Below are 18,804 nucleotides of genomic sequence, written 5' to 3'. Positions count from 1 at the left end.
CCGAGGAACTGGAGACGCAGCTGAAACGCACATCCTGACCCTGGTGCTCTGGGTTCTGGGAAGTGAGTCAGGGTGCGAATCCGCGCTTTGCCGGAGACCTAAGGACGGCAGACAGGCCCTCAAAGGGAGGGCACCAGAGAAGGCTCTTGGGAGGAGAGGAGGTGACGTGCGAGTGGGGCCCTGGAGCGGAATATGGTTTTCTTATCGTGGAAATGGGCGGTGGGCGCTTAAGCGAAGGGCAGGGGCAGAAGTTTGCAGGTGTGAACGCGGAGATGGGTCCGCGCATGCGTGAACCAGCCGGGCCAGGAGCTCCCAGGGGCCGGGGACACAGACAGCTCCCTCCCTCTTAGATTCCGACAGTAACAGACGAACAAATCACTATGTACTGTCGTGTCTGATCAGTGAGTTCTGGGGCAAAAGATAAAGCAGGGAAAGGAGACGGAGAGGGGCTGGGGTCAGGAAAGACCTCTCAGCAGAGCCCTGTGAGCACAGATCTGCATGGAAAGAGAGAGGGGAGGCGGTGAGAGATGCCGCGGAAGGGGGCCGGGGCCCTGATGGATGGATGCTCTCCCCACCGCCCAACCCAAACCGCACCCCTTACCTCCTACCCCCTTCTATTTCCCTGCCAAACGGGTGTCCCCTCCAATGGGGCCAGTCTGGGTAGACCAGGGCATGCCCCTTCCTGACCTCGTGGTCTGGCTGCAGCTCACACCCCGGACAACTCCTTCATGGGCTTCGTGTCCGAGGAGCTCAATGAGACAGAGAAGCAGCTCATCAAAGATGGCAAGGCCAGCAAGATGGCAGTGGTGTACGGCAAGGAGGCGAGTATCTGGAAGGTGAGACCTGCCGGCCCCCAGACCCCATCACCAACCCTCGGCCCCCAGGAAGCTCCCAACCCCCAGCCCTGGAAGGTGGAAACGGCCCCCACTAGTGGTCAAAAAAGAAATGCCATTGGAAATACCGGCCAGGGACTCCTGCCTCACTCCCCTCCCTGCCTCCACTCTTTGCAACAAATTCAAACGGCTTCATCCCCCGCCCTTGCTCGGGTGGATCCACAAACACTCTAACTCACCAAAGGGGTTTAGGCTACATGTGGGGATTCTGGGGGGTGGGAGGCAGGGGAGAAATAAGAGAGGACTAGGGATTGGACCCCAGCTTCAGGGCAAAGTCCCTCCAAGAAGCACCGTCTGTGTGGGATGTTACCGCTCACCTGGCCACTGACCTGTTCTCTCTCCTCTTTTCTCTCTGCCCCCCTGGCAACGAGGCAGCTCCAGGTATGGTGACTACCGCATGTTCCTTCCACGTCCTGCTGCTCCCTGTGCTCCAGAGGGTCTCCCCGGGGGATGCTCCCAAGTTGGGCTTTCTGGGCTTGGTAGCACTGTAGATGACCAGACCAAGGTGGGAGGAGGGTGATGGGGACATGGGGTCTCAGGTGGGCTCTTTCTGGGCCCTGGAAGTCAGGGTCCAGCTCGGTGTGGAACAGGGCAGCTCCTAGGATGGACAGTTGACCTAAGGCAGGTGACATGAGGTTAAAGGTTAATAATAAAGATGCCCATCGTGGGAACCATCGGGCAGCCCCCATACTCCGTGTCGAGCTGTCACATGACCATCTTAATGACTGATTCTTACGCTGTATGGATTAGGTCCAGCTGTCAAAGAAAAGCCCTGACTAACCGTGACTGAGACAAGAGGGAAGTGTGTCCTCTTTCCTGTTGACAAGCCCTGGAGCTGTCAGTGTTGGGTTGACCCCTGGGGCTCTTCTCCCCTGGTTGACTCGCTGCATTTAGTTGCCATCTGCAGTCTTGCTTCGTGGTTTAAGATGACCACAGAGTGCAGTCATTACATCTGCCCTTCAGCAGGTGGTGCTGGGTCGGGGGCTTTGGAGGAGGAAGAGGAGGAAGGCCAGGTTTAGCATATCTCCTGAAGGTTACACACAGCTCTGCGCCATATGGCCCCGTGGCTCGGTCTCAGTCCCAAGGCCAAAGCCACAGTTAGGGGACGTTGGAAGTAGATGTGCTCTAGCCATGTGTGCCCAGCTTAGCCCTGGAGTTCTGTGACTGAGTAAGGGGGAGGAATTAAGGGACATCTCGTGATCTGTGCCAAGACAACCCTCTGAGGTCGCAGCCATGGTTAATACTCATCCAGCCAGAGCTTACTGTTGCCAGGTACTCACATTATTTTCTCACTTGCCCATCAACTGTGAGGTTAGTGTGGCCAACTAGTTAAGTGGGCGGGGCTGGGATTAGAACCCACATCTAAGTCTAGGGCCAAGACTCTTAATAGCCTCCTTTTTTATGATGCCTTGGATGATGGCAGAGAGAAGCTCTGCAGGCTGGACTAAGGGTCCAAGACCTGGCTGAGATGTCACTGCCCACCATGGGGTGTGCGGACAGAAGCAAGGGCCCATTTTCATATGATGCCAGACAAGCTGGCTGCCAGGATGCCTGGGGCACTGGGCAAGGGAGTGAGCACAGACAGTGTCTGCTTGTGCCAGAGAACACTGTTCAGAGACTGCCCCAAGAGAATGAGAGGTCATGAGATCTGGGAAGAGAACGGGTTTATCTCAGGCTCAGGAGCTTCTGGGATAGCCAGGAGCAATGCTGTACAGCAAGAGACCTCAAAGAAGCTTCTTCCAAAAAAAGACATCTGTGCTCTGGTCTTTGTGACCAAAGGCAGGCAGAGGCGGCCGGGTGAAGAAAGGAATGACAGCAGCATCCTAGGACAGATGCCATCCGGAGTTCAGGGGACCAGGTGGCAGAGGCGGAGGAGGAAGGAGAAGGCGCGGTTGTCACATCCTTAGGGGAGCGGCAGCCGGGATCAGGGCGAGGGTTTGATGACTTTTGTGTCGAGGAGGTTTGTCTTATCCTGGGTCCCTAGAGCTGGAGGCTAAGGCTTAGATACTGCTATTTTATGAGAGTCTGTCCCAGGGACTGGGAGTGAGAGGATGGGTAAAAGACTGCTTATCCAGGTGCAGGCCAATCCAGCCTTGCTGCTGGAGGAATCATTCCGGACATCAAAAGTGCCACGTGGGGGACCTAAGCTCGGCTTTTCAAACTGCAACTTGGCTTTGTTTTGTTTTTGTTTTGTTTTTCCTCCTTAGATTTACTGAGGTATAATTGACAAGGAGAAATTGTGTGTATTTAAGGTGTACAACATGATGGCTTGCTATACATATACATTGTCAAATGAGTACCACCATCAAGCTGCTTTACACGTCCATCACCTTATATGCTGTGTGTCTGTGTGGTGAGAACACTTAAGGTCGACTCTCTGGGAAAATTTCAAGTGTACAGTACAGTTTGAGTAACCGTAGTCACCAGGCCGGTCGTTAAATCCCTGGATTTATTCATCTTGTAACTGAAAGTTTGTCCGCTTTGACCCCCATGATCCCGTTTCCCCCACCCCCAGCCCCTGACACTAACCATTCTACTGTTTCTATGAGATTGACTCTCTTCAAGAGATTAGTGAGATCCTACAGTTTCTCTTTTTCTGAGTCTTAATTAGCCTTTCTAAATGAAGTGGGATAGCATAGCAACAAGAGAATAAAAGGATATCAGAGGACTTTATATGTATCGAGGGTAAGTACTGTTTTGTAAAACTTTACATTTACACACATAAATACTCACATATGTGTATATATATATTATTAGGTGAGAAAAAGTTGGTGAACAATGCATGTGACATGAACCCATCTGTGCATGTATGTGTGTGGTTTAAAGAAAATGTACATCCGCTTATCGTGCATAAAAGATCTGAGGAAGGCACAGGAGAAACCGTTAACAACAGCTGCTCTGGTAATGGGGTCAGAAAGTTGAACAGGGGCCTTAGAGACATTTTCTTCACACCTTACATCCTTGATTTGATATTTTTCTGGGGGCATGAGTTGATTTATAATAAGTAATCCTTTTTACATTTGGTGTGATGACTGATACTATTTGACTCTGAATCTACTATTTTATTAGTTGGTTTCTTTTTTCTTTTCTGTTTTTTAAAAATTTACATATTTATTTACTTATTTTTGGCTGTTTCTTTGTTCCTTCGCAAGGGTTTTCTCTAGTTGCAGCAGGCAGGCTTGGTTGCCCTGGGGCACATGGAATTTTCCCGGACCCGGGATCGAACCTGTGTCTTCTGCTTTGGCAGGCATATTCTTAACCACTGAACCACCAGGGAAGTCCTCTTTTTCTTTTTCTCAGCCGTTCCATGTTTTCCCCCCTCACTTCTTGCCTTCTTTTACATTGATGTACTTTTTAAAATCCACCTTTCTTTAGCTAATTATGTTCTCATATTCTTTAGGTTCTGATTTTCTTAATGTTTTTATATTCTTTAGGCTACTGTAAAGGTTATAACATACATCCTTGACTTATCAAAGCCTAATATAAGTCAATACTTTAGAGCTTTTATGGGGTTGTAAAAGAATCTTTAAATGTTTTATTTCTATTCTCCCCAGCTGATATACTCTTATGGTATTTTAATACTGTCCAAATATTGTATACCACACAATATATTAGTATTACAGTTGTTTCATAAAGTCAGTGTTTATTTACATTTACTCACATCTGTCCTTTTTATTGATTTGTGTTCCTTCCTACGTCGCTGAGATTCCATTTAGGATCATTGTCCTTCTCTAGAAGAAAACACCCTAGTCTGGGTTTGCTGTTTTTGATTTTTCTAAAAATGTCTTGGTGGTTATGTTCATCGTGTACAAATTCTAGCTTGTCCTCTGCCCTCTGTCATTCTGCTAAGTCAGTGTGGGTCTTATTGTTCCTTTAAAGGTGATTTGTGTGCGTGTGTTTTCCTTTGCTTGCTTTTGAGGCTTCTATTTATTTGGTTTTCAGTAGTTTCACTAAAAGAAGCCTCCGTGGTTTTCATTGTTTGTTTGGTTTTTTATCCTGCATGGAGTTTGTAGATCTTCTTGGCTCTGTAGTTTGAACTTTCACTCATTTTAGAAAATTCTCAGCTACCATTTCTTTAAATATAGCTTCTGCCCCAATGTCTCTCCTCTTTAAAAAAAAATTTGGCCAATCTGCACAGCTTGTGGGATGTTAGTTCCCCGACCAGGGATTGAAACCCATTCCGTGCATTAGAAGTCAGAGTCTTAACCGCTGGACCACCAGGGAATTCCCTGTGATCCATTTTGAATTAACTTTTATATATGATATGAAGTACGGATTGAAGTACTTTTTCCCCTTTCCTTAAAAAAAATGTTTTTTTAATTTGTATTTTCTTCCCCTTCCCCTTCCTTTTTTTTTTTTTTTGCATGTGGATATCGAGTGATCCGTGACCATTTGTTGAAAAGACTGTCCCTTCCTCCACTGAAATGTCTTTGCGTCTTTGTCAGAAATCAATTGACCCCACATGTGTGGGTCTGTTTCTGGGCTCTCTCTTCTGTTCTATTGATCTATCTGTCTAACTAGATGCCAGCATCACAGTCTTGATTACTGTAGCTCTGTAATAAGTCTCGAGATCAGATAAGTCTGCTCACTTTCTTTGTCTTTTTCAAAGTTATTTTGTCGGTTCTACGTCCTTGCATTTCCAACATTTCCAAATGAGTTTTAGAATTAGCTTGTCAATTTCTATAAAAATGCCTGCTGGGATTTTGATCGGGATTTCGTTGGTTCCTTTTTTTTTTTTTTTTCTTTTTGAGTTAGGGGTGGTTCTGGAAAGTGAATATGAAAAATTGTAGAAATAATTTGAGGTCAAGAATAATGTTCTCTTCTTCCAGAGAGGATTTTCTTTTATTCTTGGCTTAGAACTGATCTTGCAATCCCAGATCGTCTTTTTTTTTTTTTTTTTTTTTAATTTTTTGGCCATGCTTAATGGCATATGGGATCTTAGTTCCCCAATCAAGGATTGAACCTACACCCCCTGCACTGGAAGAGTGGATTCTTAACCACTGGACCACCAGGGACGTCCCCTAGATCACCTTAATCAGTGATAGTGATTGAGACCATTTTGAAAGAATTTAGCCTCTGTTAAGAGTGTTTCTCGGAGAAGGCAATGGCACTCCACTCCAGCACTCTTGCCTGGAAAATCCCACGGACGGAGGAGCCTGGTAGGCTGCAGTCCATGGGGTCGAGAAGAGTCGGACACGACTGAGCGACTTCCCTTGCACTTTTCACTTTCTGCATTGGAGAAGGAAATGGCAACCCACTCCAGCGTTCTTGCCTGGAGAATCCCAGGGACAGTGGAGCCTGGTGAGCTGCTGTCTATGGGGTCTCAGAGAGTCTGACACGACTGAAGCAACTTAGCAGCAGCAGCAGCAGCAAGAGTGTTTCTAGTTCTGGTCCACCCTTTCATCCGTGATGTAATTCCTCAGAATTCCAACCCAAAGTATAGTTTCCATCAACGCTTCCTATCTTTAGCAGGCCTTGAACTTAGACTTTCCTCTCCCAGGTCTGCTCCGCTGCCTGGATCCTGCCCTTGGAATCAGCGGGCGGGCCCCCCAGGAGGAAAACCAAACCCAGCACTGGACTCAACAATCTCTTTTCTTCTTTCTCCCAGGTCTTGGCCTCAAATTTTTTCATTCTTTGTTAGATTTTCAGGGCCATCATAGGTGTTTTCCCTGTATTTCCTGATCATTCTCAGAGACAGGGCTGATCTGCATTACCCAATTTGAAAGGCCTCTTTGTAAAAAATTTATGCACTTTGAGTTTCAAAATGTGAATTGTTAATTATTTTAATATTTGTTGATAACATTCTTCAAGAGCTGTGGTTTATAAACTAAATCTGGGCTGGAGCTTCTGGTGGTCTGACTTCATGCTGGCTGGTAGGACATGGGGAACCATGGGTTCTTTTCCTCTGACCCACTGATCTGCTGGGAACCAACACTCCCTGAAAAGAGCTCCAAGCCCTACCCTGATTCATGATCTTGTAGCTACTTTCCCTTCAACTTATCCCTTCCTTTCTTCTGCAAGCCTCAAAAAAAAAAAAAAAAAAACTAAAAAATAGAACCCAGCAGCCAATCCCATGCTTATTTCTACTGAGATCCTACACTGACTGCAGCTCCCAGCTCAGAGCCTGAGCCGTAGGGTCAGATGGGCGCCCAGGCGCTGAGGTGTGATCTACTCGCCCATGCTGCACACCACTGCAGAGGTCATCAGGGTTCAGAGGAGGCCAAGTAGCTCCATTTGTTGTTCAGTCACTAAGTGTGTCCGACTCTTTGTGACCCCATGAACTGCAGCACGCCAGGCTCCCCTGTCCTTACTGTCTCCTGCTCAAACTCATGTCCATTGAGTTGATGATGCCATCCAACCATCTCATCCTCTGTTGTCCCCTTCTCCTCCTGCCCTCAATCTTTCCCAGCATCAGTATCTTTTCCAGTGAATCAGCTCTTCTCATCAGGTGGCCAAAGTATCAGAGCTTCAGCTTCAGCATCAGTCCTTCCAGTGAATATTCAAGGTTGATTTCCTTTTGGATTGACTGGTTTGATCTCCTTGCTGTCCCAGGGCTCTTAAGGGTCTTCTCCAGCACTATAATTCAAAAGCATCAGTTTTCCGGTGCTTAGCCTTCTTTATGGTCCAACTCTCACATCCAAACATGACTACTGGAAAAGCCATAGCTTTGACAATACAAACTTTTGGATGCAATTGGATGTTGGTTTCTATGGGAGACGTTTGGAAGATAACAGGTCCATGGCTAAACAGGCCTAGGGCCCCTGGTCTAGTCCAACCTCGGCAACTCACAGATAAAGAAATTGAGGTCCAGAGAGGAGAGGGGGCGTCTTCAAGGTCACACAGCTGATTAGGGACCAATCTGAAACTGGCCCATGTTTTCTGATTTCCCGACCAGTGATGTCTCTTCAGTGGGCTCTGCCATCTGTGGTCAGAGCAAGGCCCCCATCTCCTCCTCCTCCTCTTCCAGGGGAAGGAGAAGTTCTTGAGCATTCTGAACAAGTACATGGAGATCCACGGCACCGTGTACTACGAGAGCCAGCGGCCCCCCGAAGTCCCGGCCTTTGTGAAGAACCACGGCCTCTTGCCGCAGCCTGAGTTCCAGCAGCTGCTGCGCAAGGCCAAAGTGAGCCCCACCCCCTCCTCCATCCTTACCCCAGCCTGGCCATAGACGCCCAGGAGGCTGCCCATTCATGCTTGCCACATCTGCCACTGTCGCTCATGCCCCCTTCTACGTGTGGACATGCCCCAGCATGCTCTGCTGCCCTGAACCTCGTGTCCAGGCCTCCTACGTGCTGGTCGGAGCCAAGATTAGAGATAGAGCTACCCATCAGGGAAAGGGAGCTGGATGGGGTTCAGTGATGGGAAAAAAGAGTTGGGCTTCCCGCCTGCTGCCCCGTAACACCAGTCCAGCCGACTTCTGGGTCAGGCGGTGGATTTCAGAGCCACTGAGTGGGTAGAAAGACAGGCCAGGGGCAAAAGGAGGAGTAGCAGCCAGGCTAGAGTTCCATCTGACTGCTTCTGGAGGTTCCTGAACTGTGTCCTTGGAGCATGATCCTGCTGTGGGCCCTGAAGTGTCAGCTGAACCTGAAGGGTCTCTTTCCAGCTGCTAGGTCCTTTCCTAATCTGACCATAGCTCCTTTCTTTAGGCATCTTGGGTATGTGTGGTGTGTATGTATTGGGGTAGAAAGAGGATACCTTTGTGCAGTGAGCAACCCAAACAACCTTACGTGGCAACCCGATTCAGAATCACTTATATCATCTTCCAGGGGCCAACCCTATGAGCACTCCTCTAGTGCAAGTCAGGTGCAGAATGAATGTCTTTTGGGTGAGTGAGTAAAGGTCCTTTGAGGTCAACTGTAGGAGTGGCCTGAAGCCTTGTAAGCTTGGGAACCCTTGCTCTTTCTTTTCCTCTCCAAGGCATAGTCTTTGGAGCAGGAAGAGGCCATTGATATTACCTAATTAGACCTCCTCACTTCACGATGGCCAAGGCACACAGCTGGCCTGTGCTCTCTACTGCCCCAGTTGCCTCCTGTGAATGTCCTGACCCCAACCGCACCCCCAGCTTCTCGGGGCTCCTGGGCTGTGATACCCAACCTTCCCTGATCATCATGCCACCTTGGTTCTGCAGCTCTTCATAGGGTTTGGCTTTCCCTATGAGGGCCCTGCCCCGCTGGAGGCCATCGCCAACGGCTGTGTCTTCCTGCAGTCCCGGTTCAGCCCGCCCCACAGCTCCCTCAACCACGAGTTCTTCCGGGGCAAGCCCACCTCCAGAGAGGTGAGTGGGAAGGGCCTGAGCCCACATCCAGGGGCTCTGAGATGGGACCCCAAAGTTCCTGGAAGGAGAAGCATGAAGCCTGGGGTGAAGGAGAGATGGCCCAGATGGGTGGGGGCACCTCCCCTTCACCCAGCCCAGCTTGGCAGCACAGGGAGAAGCCGCCTGTCTCTGTGCCCTGGGTAGGTATTCTCCCAGCATCCCTATGCAGAGAACTTCATTGGCAAGCCCCACGTGTGGACCGTTGACTACAACAACTCAGAGGAGTTTGAAGCAGCCATCCAAGCCATCATGACAACCCAGGTGAGGCTCGGATCCAGTCAGGACCGCCAATATCCTATACTTTGGGTCTTTGCTATAATTGGAAAAAGATGCTCCTCTTGGTGAATTCAGACTTGCAGGCCTGGATTGGCAAATTTGTGCAGGGGCCCCACTCACCAACTTGGATGTGTGTGTGTTTGTCAAGGAAGTGGAGGCGGAAATATGCTTTTGTGCAGTGGGCAGCCTGCACAACCTTACATGGCAGCCCTGGATCCGGAATCACTTATTGAGTGTCTTAGGAGGCCAGGTCCTGTTAGCACAAGTTAGGTGCAGGGTGGTTTCCAGGATGAATGTGTGAAGGTTCTTTGGACTCTTGCTGTCTCTGTGGCCTTGGGCAGCACATCTCAGGGCCCACAGATCATCTGGGATCTTGTTAAAAGCACAGGTTCAGATTCAGCAGGTTGGGTGGGGCTGAAGCCCTGCCTTTCAAACCAGATCTGTGGTGTTGGTGGTGGCGCCACCTTTGGGTAGCAAGTGGGTGGAGCATTTGTGTTTCCTCCAGCAAGTAAGTGTTGGTGTGTGTGGGGGGGGATGCGCTTGTGTATGGGAGGGGGCAGGGAGGGGCTTGTGCAGCTCACCTCCTCTGCTGGCACCTTTGGCATCTGAGAGCCCCCTGTGTGCTCTCATGGTCCCTGTATATAGAGAAGAGGTCAGACTGTGTGAACGGGGTGGGGGTGGGGGCTTTCTGCTCGCCACAGGCCCTCTGGACCTACTTCTTGCAGTAGCTCAGACTCCAGGCTGAGCCAAAATAACCACTCCTGCTGGGTCCTCTTCCCTGCCCAATACCATGTTATTTGTTCACTGCCTGTGCCGTCCCTGGGGGGATGTGCAGCTCAGGGTGGGCTTGTGGCAGAGTCAGAGCATGTGGAGCAGGGGCTCTACAAGGGAGAGTCATGCTCAGGAGGACGCCCAGCTGCCCGGGGAGCTGGGGGCCCTGCTAGGCTCGGGACAGAGGCCAGCAGGCATAGATCCCCCTATGGTCTTAAATGTTTAGCTCTGGGTCCAGAGTTCTGCCTGGTTGTCCTGACTATAGGCAGGTTTGTGTTTGTTTGTTTGTTTGCTTTTTCCTTTTTTGGGGGGGCCACACCATGTGGCTTGTGGGATCTTAGTTCCCTAAACAAGAATTGAATCCCATGTCCTAACCATTGGACTGCCAGGTTGGCATTTTTTTTAACACTCTCCTGCATCCCATGGATCAGTCCCCTCCCACTCAGCCCTCTCCCCACTTAGCCCACCCTCTCAGCAAATGGCCTCAGAGAGTCCCTGCCTCCCGCACCCGCTCCCTGCCCCTACCCACTACACCCTCGTCCTTCCCTCCTGAGCGGCTGTGATTGTTTCTTTAGAGAAGGTGCCCAGGAAACTGCCATGTTACGGCCTAGGTACACCTCCAGTTGTAGCAGACGTGGCCAGGTTGACCTGGAAGTGGCTGAACTTCGGGACCCTCCCTCAGTGGTGCGGGGAGAGCCCTCTGCCCCTTCTGAAGCATCCACTTAAGCAAATCCTCCTCTGTTGGGAGCTCCTCCAGGTCACAGACTGAGACTGGGTTCTTCCAGGAGCTGACCCCAGACAGGGATTTGACGACAAGTAGTTTATTTGGGGGGTGATCCCAAGAAGGAAGGTTCTAGAGGGACAGTGAGTCAGGGTGTGTTATGGAGGTTACCCCTGCCTGCAGGCACCTGGTGTCCAGTGCTAACGGGGACCTCTGAGAGGTGGGGTACTCAGATCCCGAATTGTCCTACCTGAGAAATGAGGAAATCGAGGTGTTCATCCCCCAGCTCCATCCATCGCTGGATGGGTGAGGGGTGGGGGAGGGGGTCAGCTCTCAACACTGGGCTGAAGAGGTACCTCCATGGAAGGTATGGGGGAGGGTGCTGTGGGATGCTATCCTGGAGGAAACCACCACCCCCTTCCCGTTCCCTCTGCCCACCCCTTGCCAAATCAGTCATCCGAGGCTTCCACCTGGAGGTGGGGACAGAGGCAGGGGTGAGAGGGGGACCTCCGAAGGCTTTTGTCCACCTCCAGGCCACAGGCCTGGCCCCACCTCCAGGATCCCTCCCTCGAGAGAAACTCAGTGAGATCCCAGCCCTGTGGAGATGGTGTTCCCAGCTGCAGAATAAAAATGGGGTGGGGGTGGTCTGTGCGTGTGAGCCCGTTCATCTATTCACACATTATTTCTGGTTGGACACACAAGAAACTGATAACGTGGCTGCCCCCGGGCGGGGTCTGGGCATCTGGGGTCAGAGGAAAACTTCCTTTGCCTTGTTTTCTCTTGATTTTTTAAAAACATGAACATCTGTTTAATTGTGTTAATTAGTTAATTAAAAATCACAAGAACGTAAGGGTCCGGGAACTAAGGTATTGCAGATTCACCAGGCTGACTCTTGCAGCTGGACTCCAAACCAGCCCGAGGCCCCTCTGCTTTTAACCACCCCCACTCCTACCCCACCTCCCAGTTAGCCTGGAAGGTGTTTAAAAGGCAGACTCTTGGGCCTGTCCCCGGCTTCTGATTTCAAAGGACAGGTGTGGCTTGGAGTCTGCGTTTTACTTTTTTTTTTTTAATTTATTTTAATTGGAGGCTAATTACTTTACAATATTGTGGTAGTTTTTGCCATTCATTGACATGAATCAGCCACGGGTGTACATGTGTCCCCCATCCTGAACCCCCCTCCTACGTCCCTCCCCATCCCACCTCTCTGGGTTGTCCCAGAGCACCAGCTTTGAGTGCCCTGTTTCCTGCATCGAACTTGGACTGGAGTCTGCGTTCTAAACAAGCCCCCTGGGTAAATCTGATCATCCTAGTTTAAAAAACAGAGATAGCTGGCAGGAGCTCAGAGAGCGAATGAGGGCCGCCATCAGGGGACACAGCTTCTTCTTCGAGTCGTGGGCCTTTTGCGGGGAGAGGGAAGGGGAGGGACCGAGAGGGACCTGAGGCATCAGCCCGGCGGCCCCCACCCTTTGCCTGCCACCACCCCCACAACAGGCAGCGAGGAGGCTCCAGGTGGGGGCTCTTTTCAGGCCTCTCAGCCTCGCTGGGTTTGCCCTTCAAGCATCTCTCTGTCCAGGGTGAGGCCATTCGAGGTGAGGGGAGGGAGAGGAGGGACAGGGAGGTGGGGGGAGGGACGCCCGCTTTCTCCCCGCCCGCCGTTCTCATTATCACAGGCCGGTAATTCCAGCAGGACCAGCACCTGCCATTCTGTGAGACGGATCACTGTGCACACCTGTAATTAGACCTAATGGGGGTAATTTCCAGGCAGGCTGGCTCGTCTGGTGGGAGATTCACGGCAGGTGGGACGTGGCTGCTCTGAAATGTCCCCTCATTCAGGGGGTGCATGGCTTTGAATCACCGCGTGATGGGCTTCAAACCACGAGGGGGATAACTCGGTGGCTGCTGCTAGAGCAGGCAGTGACATTTGGAGGGGAAGTCTCTTCTCCGGGGGGTTTATTTATAACCAGGACTTGAAGCCTTGTACCCGAGGCAACTGGGGACCTGCTAGAGCAGCAGCTGGCGGCTGGGGCCTCGGGGGCCAGCAGCTCGGGCTGGGACTGACCGTGCAGAGCTCAGGGCTGAAAAGCTGTGCTGGTCGATGGACTGTGAAGGATGTGGCTGGGTGTGGACCCAGGGAATTCTCTGGGACCCCGGAACTGCCCCTGGATTAAGGACACCGGCTCACAGTGCAGGTGAAGTGAGGACTGGGGCAAGGTCAGATGGGAGGGGTCTTGTCCTGAGACTTGGTCCTGGTGGCGGCTGCTGCTTCTCAAGACCCTCCTCAGCTTGATGTCAGGCATATCCCCCTGGCCAGAGGGCTCAGGATGGGCCTGCAGCCCCTCGAGGTGGGGTCTCCTGGAGGCAGGATTGGGCTCTGACTCCACCCACCTCTGATGATGAGGAAGGGCGGGTGCAGGGGGAGTGTGGCCTCGAGCAGACCTGCAGGATTTCACTACCAGGGCTGAAGCTACCTGATTCCTGGTGCTGCTGGCTGGAAAATGGCATTAACAGGAGGTGGGCTGGCTGGGTGTGGTGCCAACACATACACACATACACACACACACACACACACACACACACACGGGGAGTTGGGCATGGGTGTTGAAGGCTAAAACATCTTTCTCTGAGTCTGAGATGGACTGTCTCCCATGTCAGCCTGATCTTGCCTCCTGCCCACCTGGCCGATCTTTCCTCCAGGCTGGCTGTGTGCTGGGCCCCCGGGGGGTTGGTGTGAACAGGGCAGGGGTGGCCAGGCAGGAAGAGTGGAGGAGAGGTGCGGGTCCCCACTCCCAGGAGGCAGGTCCCTCATCGCTTCCTCCCTTTGTTCCCTTCACTGCTCGGGCCCCAGCTGCCTAATCCATCTGCTCCCATCAGCCCCAGTGTGCGCTGCTCTGTAACTTTGATATTTAGATGGACGGTGTGTGGTCTCTGTTTGGGGCACCTAGTTCATAGAGCTCCCAGGTGCCTGATCTGGGCAGGAAGCTTCACAAATGTGATCTCATTCCATCAGGCTGAGAGATGCTCTGGGTTCCTTTGCGTGAACCTTCCGCATCTTGGGCAGGACACAGGCAGAGCTGGGATGCTTTTCCATTCTACGACTACTTCCCCAGTGACGACTGGGTACCAGGCAGTGGGTGAGGCATCAGGGATTCAATGGTGAACAAGTCATGGTCCCAGAGTGCATGGGGCTCCTAACCTGAGGGAGACAAGGGACACATCAGAAATGATAACACAGGAGCCAGTTCTACACTGGGGAGGTCTGGGGTGAGGGCCAAGGAAAGTGGTCTTTTAACAGGAGTTAAACAGGAGGTGTTACTCTGGGTCTGCTTCCTGGAGGAGGTGACATCTAAGCTATGCTGTGCTTGATCACTGTCGTGTCTGACTCTTGGTGACCCCATGGCCTGTAGCCCCGCAGGCTCCTCTGTCTGTGGGGATTCTCCAGGCAAGAATACTGAAGTGGGTTGCCATGCCCTCCTTCAGGGGACCTTCCCACCCCAGGGATCGAACCCAGGTCTCCCGCATTGTGGGCAGATTCTTTACTAACTGAGCCACCAGGGAAGCCCAAGAATACTGGAGTGGGTAGCCTATCCCTTCTCCAGGGGAACTTTTTGACCCAAGAATCAAACTGGGGTCTCCTGTGTTGTAGGCGGATTCTATACCAGCTGAACTGAGCGACTAGGGAAGCAAAGAATACTAGCGAAGGTTGCCATTTCCTCCTCCAGATGAATTTCCTGACCCAGGGATTGAACTCATGTCTCCTGTCAGTGGATTCTTTACCCCTGAGCCACCTGGGAAGGGGAAGATGAATCCAGGGTTTGGCTCGGAAAGAGCAGACATCACAGCCCAAGTGGAGATAGAACAATGAGCTTTAGGGAAAGAGGGAAAACTTGGTATAGCTGGAAAGGAGCCAAGGAGAGATGAGCTGTCCTGAGCCCCTGGGGGCCACTGTGGGGGGCATTGGGGAGCAGGGCATCTGAGTGGATGGAGTGGTCAGCTAGCTGGGTGCAGGATGCCTGAGCCCCCAGATCTCTGCTCCCAGAGCCAAGCGGCCAGGTCTGGGGAGCCCCAGGGTTTCTCCTGACCCATGTGTCTGCCTGTCTCTCCCACAGGTGGACCCCTACCTGCCCTACGAGTACACGTGTGAGGGGATGCTGGAGCGAATCCACGCCTACATCCAGCACCAGGTGTGTGGGTCCCCCACTCTCGGTCTCTGGGGTGGGGCGGCTCCAGAGTCTGAGGACCCACCTCTGCCCGGGGTGCAGGGTGCTTTAGCCCCCCCGTCTTTCTCCAGCCTGTTTCCTTCCCTGCGGAGGGTGGAGATGGACTGTTGAGGGGCCAGCAGTACTGCTCAGAGACCAGGCCTGGAGCGCCCCTCTCCTGGACCCCCAGTTCTCGCATCCAAGCCTCCATATCATAGCACGGAAATGCAAAGTCTCTTATTTTTCATTTTATTATAAAGCTGCTTAAAAGTTTGGTAGCAAGTGAGGGGGAAGTCGGGAGTAGGTTGAGTTGGCGGGAGAGAGGTGCCCCATTTTTCCTCCAAACTCTGCTTTCCTCCCGGCAGGACTTTTGTGCAGCCCCAGGTCCTGCCCCACCTGGGACCCGAGCCCCGCAGAGCCCCTTCATCCTGGCTCCCAACGCCACCCACCTTGAATGGGCCCGGAACGCCAGCTTGGCCCCAGGGGCCTGGCCTCCAGCGCACTCCCTCCGGGCCTGGCTGGCTGCTGCGGGGACGGCCTGCACGGACGCCTGCCTGGACCACGGGCTGATCTGCGAGCCCTCTTTCTTCCCTTTCCTCAACAGCCAGGACGCCTTCCAGAAGTGAGTGAGCCCCCTGCCTGACCCGGCCCAGCTGACTTCACCTGTAGCCCCTCACTCCCTTGACTGCCTTGCCCCCTGGCCTGCCAGCAAGGGTGAGGGGGACTCAGTGCTTCCCAGAGAGGAAGGATCTGGAAGGGACCTTCCAGGCAGGTTTCCACATTGCAGCTCTACACCCCTGCCCAGGCTGTCTGGGCATCTTCTAGGTCCAGGCTGCAGAAACTGCCCGATTTCTCCTGATGTATCAGCCTGTGGCCCTGCCCTCCTGCCCACTGTCAGGAGCTGCCCACCCCAGCGTTTATCCCAGCGCCTCCTAGAAACATCCCTGGGTCCAGAATGGGTGGGCCAGGGTGGGGGGAATGGGCAGTGCCCACTGAGTGACCGCCTCCGGTGGTGCCCACCCAGGCTGCAGGTGCCCTGCGACGGCATTGAGTCAGAGATGAACCACCTGTACCCGGCCTTCGCCCAGCCCGGCCAGGAGTGCTTCCTGCAGAAGGAACCTCTGCTTTTCAGCTGTGCCGGCTCCAGCACGAAATATCGGCGGCTCTGCCCCTGCCGAGACTTCCGCAAGGGCCAGGTGGCCTTGTGCCAGGACTGTCTGTGAGGGTGACCGCCCGGCTGGCCCTCCCCACTGCAGGAGAAAGCACCAGCAGATTCCGAGCTCCAGTGACCCTCCCTCCCCTCGACGCCCCCGAACTGAAGCCTTCTTCCTTGACCGGGACATGGGCAGGGCAGATTGGTGTGTAGGTCTAGGGAGGGGGGAGACTCTGCCAAGCACCTGGTGCCCCCCCCAGGCAGGCTCCTCATGCTCCTCCCAGGGGCGCATGGCAGCACAGTGGCCAAACAGCTGGGGGTTGGTACAAGGGTCCCACTGAGTGGCCCAGGAGCAGGTGGTCAGAGGTCCCTTGCTCTGTGCAAGACCAGATCTGAGCCAGATGGAGAGAGGGCTCTTGTCCTTCTTGGGACCAGGAGGGGCCCTCTGGGTATACGACAGAGGAAGCAGGGTGATACTTGCTCGATGGCCCATTGAACGGTCCACAGAGTGGGGAGTGATGTGTGAGGGGTCAACCTTGTCCCTCTGGAGCTGTTTGCAATGTGGGCAGAAAGGGTGGGGGGCCTGAGGGAAGGCCAGGCTGGGGGACCCTGTTGAGGCCTCCTATTAGCTTTCCCAAATTCCCTCTCCCTTCCACCCTTGGGGACTATGGTCGGAGGCTGCAGGGACCACCTGGACCTTGGGTTGAATTGTCTCCCTTTTGCTTGTTCCAACTCTCTTCACTTTGGGCATTTCCTGAAACCTCCCCCAGCATGACTGCGACTCCAGACCGTGGACTTGCTTCCAAAGCCTCAGGCCCTGCCCCACCCCCAGGCATCTTTCGCAGGCTTGGGATGGACCTTCAGCCCCACCCACAGCACATCTGGCCTATTTCCTGGCTCCCCAGGCCTGCTACCCCCTGTGCCCTCCCACCCCATCAGTGCTGCATCTGCGTCCCTACCTCCAGCTTCCTCCAGCCTCACACCTCCTCTGGATCCAGCTGTCCGTCCATCTTTGTGTGGCATGCCTTCCCCTTCAGCCTGAGCCCAGAGCCCTGCTTGAGGAAAAAGACCAGGACTTCAGACACACTGCCACCCAACCCCAGTTGGTTTTTAATCCCACTCCCTTTCTGGCAACCTGCCCCACCCACCTAGGCCTGCCCCTCCACCCTTTTGCGGAGGCAGCCACAGGACCCTGAGTCCAGAGAGGGGGGATTAGCCCCGCTGTGGGCCTGAGGCTGGACCCCTCCCATCAGAGAGCCCTCTCGGTCGGGGTGGCCCCTGTGGCCACAGAAACTCAGTAGTCACCAAGGACCTGACCTGTCGGGGGAAAGCAATAGAGATACTCTTTTCTCTCTCTTTTTTTAAAGATTTATTTCTTGAAATAATAAATATTTTATTGGGATGTGAGGTGCAGAGGAGGAGTTGTGCTATTTCTCATCTTTTTCCTGGGATGCCCAGGCCTGGAGGAGGAGTGGGGTGTGAACACCCAGGGTTGGGGGCAGATATCTGGGGCCCGTGGGCCCCTCTTCCATATTGTCACTCCATCTACAAGGTTGGTGCTATGTCAGGTTGCTCAGAGGAAATCCCTGCAGGTGTCAGAAGTCCATGGGCCCCTCTGACCACCCCAACACTGTGACCTTAGGGACCCTGCTTGACCAGCAGGCTGTACCCGGTTCTGCCCACCTGGGTCTGGCCTCTGCTGGCTGTGCTTGCTGTGAGGTCAGAGGACAGAAATGCATTTTTATGAGAATCTCTGAGCTGGATCGTGATAAGATGACTGACTAGGGGAGGGAGGTCAGGACAGCAGAGGAAAAAGATGAGTTCATCTCCCAACGAACACATCAAAAATACATGTACACGTGGAACAATTCTCACAGAAAACCAGCTGAAAGCTGGCAGAAGATCCTTCACAACCAAAGCTGCAAGAAAGAACCCCATGTAACCGGGTAGGAAGGGGAAAAGAAAAAAGCAGGATGGAATCTGCACCCCTGGGAGGGAGCTGTGAAAAAGGAAAGGGTCCCTCATCCTGGGAACCCCCTTTGCCATTTGGGAGGCCTGCTGGGCAGACAGGGAGCTGGAATGGCCTGGTATTTGCTCAAGAAGACTGTGCAGGTACTGCCTTGCTGCCAGGCAGGGCAGAGGGAGACCAGCACTGACAGCTGTCACATCGCTGTACTTCCCAGCCTGAAACACGCTCCTGCCAGTATGTACAGGGTGTGCAGTAGATGGGGTTTCAGCTGACGGACCCAGGGAGAAGGCTCATTTTAGCTGTGCAGAAACAGCCCAAAGGGCCTAGAATGTTGTCTAGGCCACCTCTGTTAACGCGTATAAGATGGGCCATGAGTCTGCCACAGGACCCTCCACTGTCAGTTGGCTCAGGCAGCGCATGGCTACAGTGGCCATGGGCTTTGTGAGAGTATACACTGCAGGGGCAGGGCTGACATCTGAGCCAGTTATCAGTATTCTCTCAGCAGAGGCGA

At 53.0% G+C, this 18,804-nt stretch overlaps 1 protein-coding gene and 1 long non-coding RNA gene across 4 annotated transcripts in view; one reads left to right on the top strand and one right to left on the bottom strand.

Annotated features, from left to right (window-relative positions):
* MGAT5B (alpha-1,6-mannosylglycoprotein 6-beta-N-acetylglucosaminyltransferase B) overlaps positions 1–17,731 on the top strand; it is a 66,740-nt gene extending 49,009 nt beyond the window's left edge. For all 3 annotated transcript variants that reach the window (XM_061392719.1, XM_061392718.1, XM_061392721.1), the window contains 7 exons: positions 706–836; positions 7,861–8,016; positions 9,022–9,168; positions 9,352–9,468; positions 15,082–15,156; positions 15,537–15,793; positions 16,196–17,731. In XM_061392719.1, coding sequence (XP_061248703.1) covers positions 706–836; positions 7,861–8,016; positions 9,022–9,168; positions 9,352–9,468; positions 15,082–15,156; positions 15,537–15,793; positions 16,196–16,394 — 1,082 coding nt within the window. In that variant the 3' untranslated portion in view covers positions 16,395–17,731. The remainder of the gene's footprint in view (positions 1–705; positions 837–7,860; positions 8,017–9,021; positions 9,169–9,351; positions 9,469–15,081; positions 15,157–15,536; positions 15,794–16,195) is intronic.
* LOC133232825 (uncharacterized) lies at positions 380–2,182 on the bottom strand. Its single transcript, XR_009731480.1, has 2 exons — positions 1,223–2,182; positions 380–843 (listed from the first exon to the last, which is right to left on the bottom strand). It is a non-coding gene; the product is annotated as an uncharacterized LOC133232825 (long non-coding RNA).
* Positions 17,732–18,804: the final 1,073 nt, after the last annotated feature.

The sequence above is a fragment of the Bos javanicus genome, chromosome 19, assembly GCF_032452875.1.
Source record: "Bos javanicus breed banteng chromosome 19, ARS-OSU_banteng_1.0, whole genome shotgun sequence".
Lineage (NCBI taxonomy): Eukaryota > Metazoa > Chordata > Mammalia > Artiodactyla > Bovidae > Bos > Bos javanicus.
Note: the sequence above shows the minus strand (reverse complement) of the source record. Positions and strands in the feature narration are given on the sequence as shown.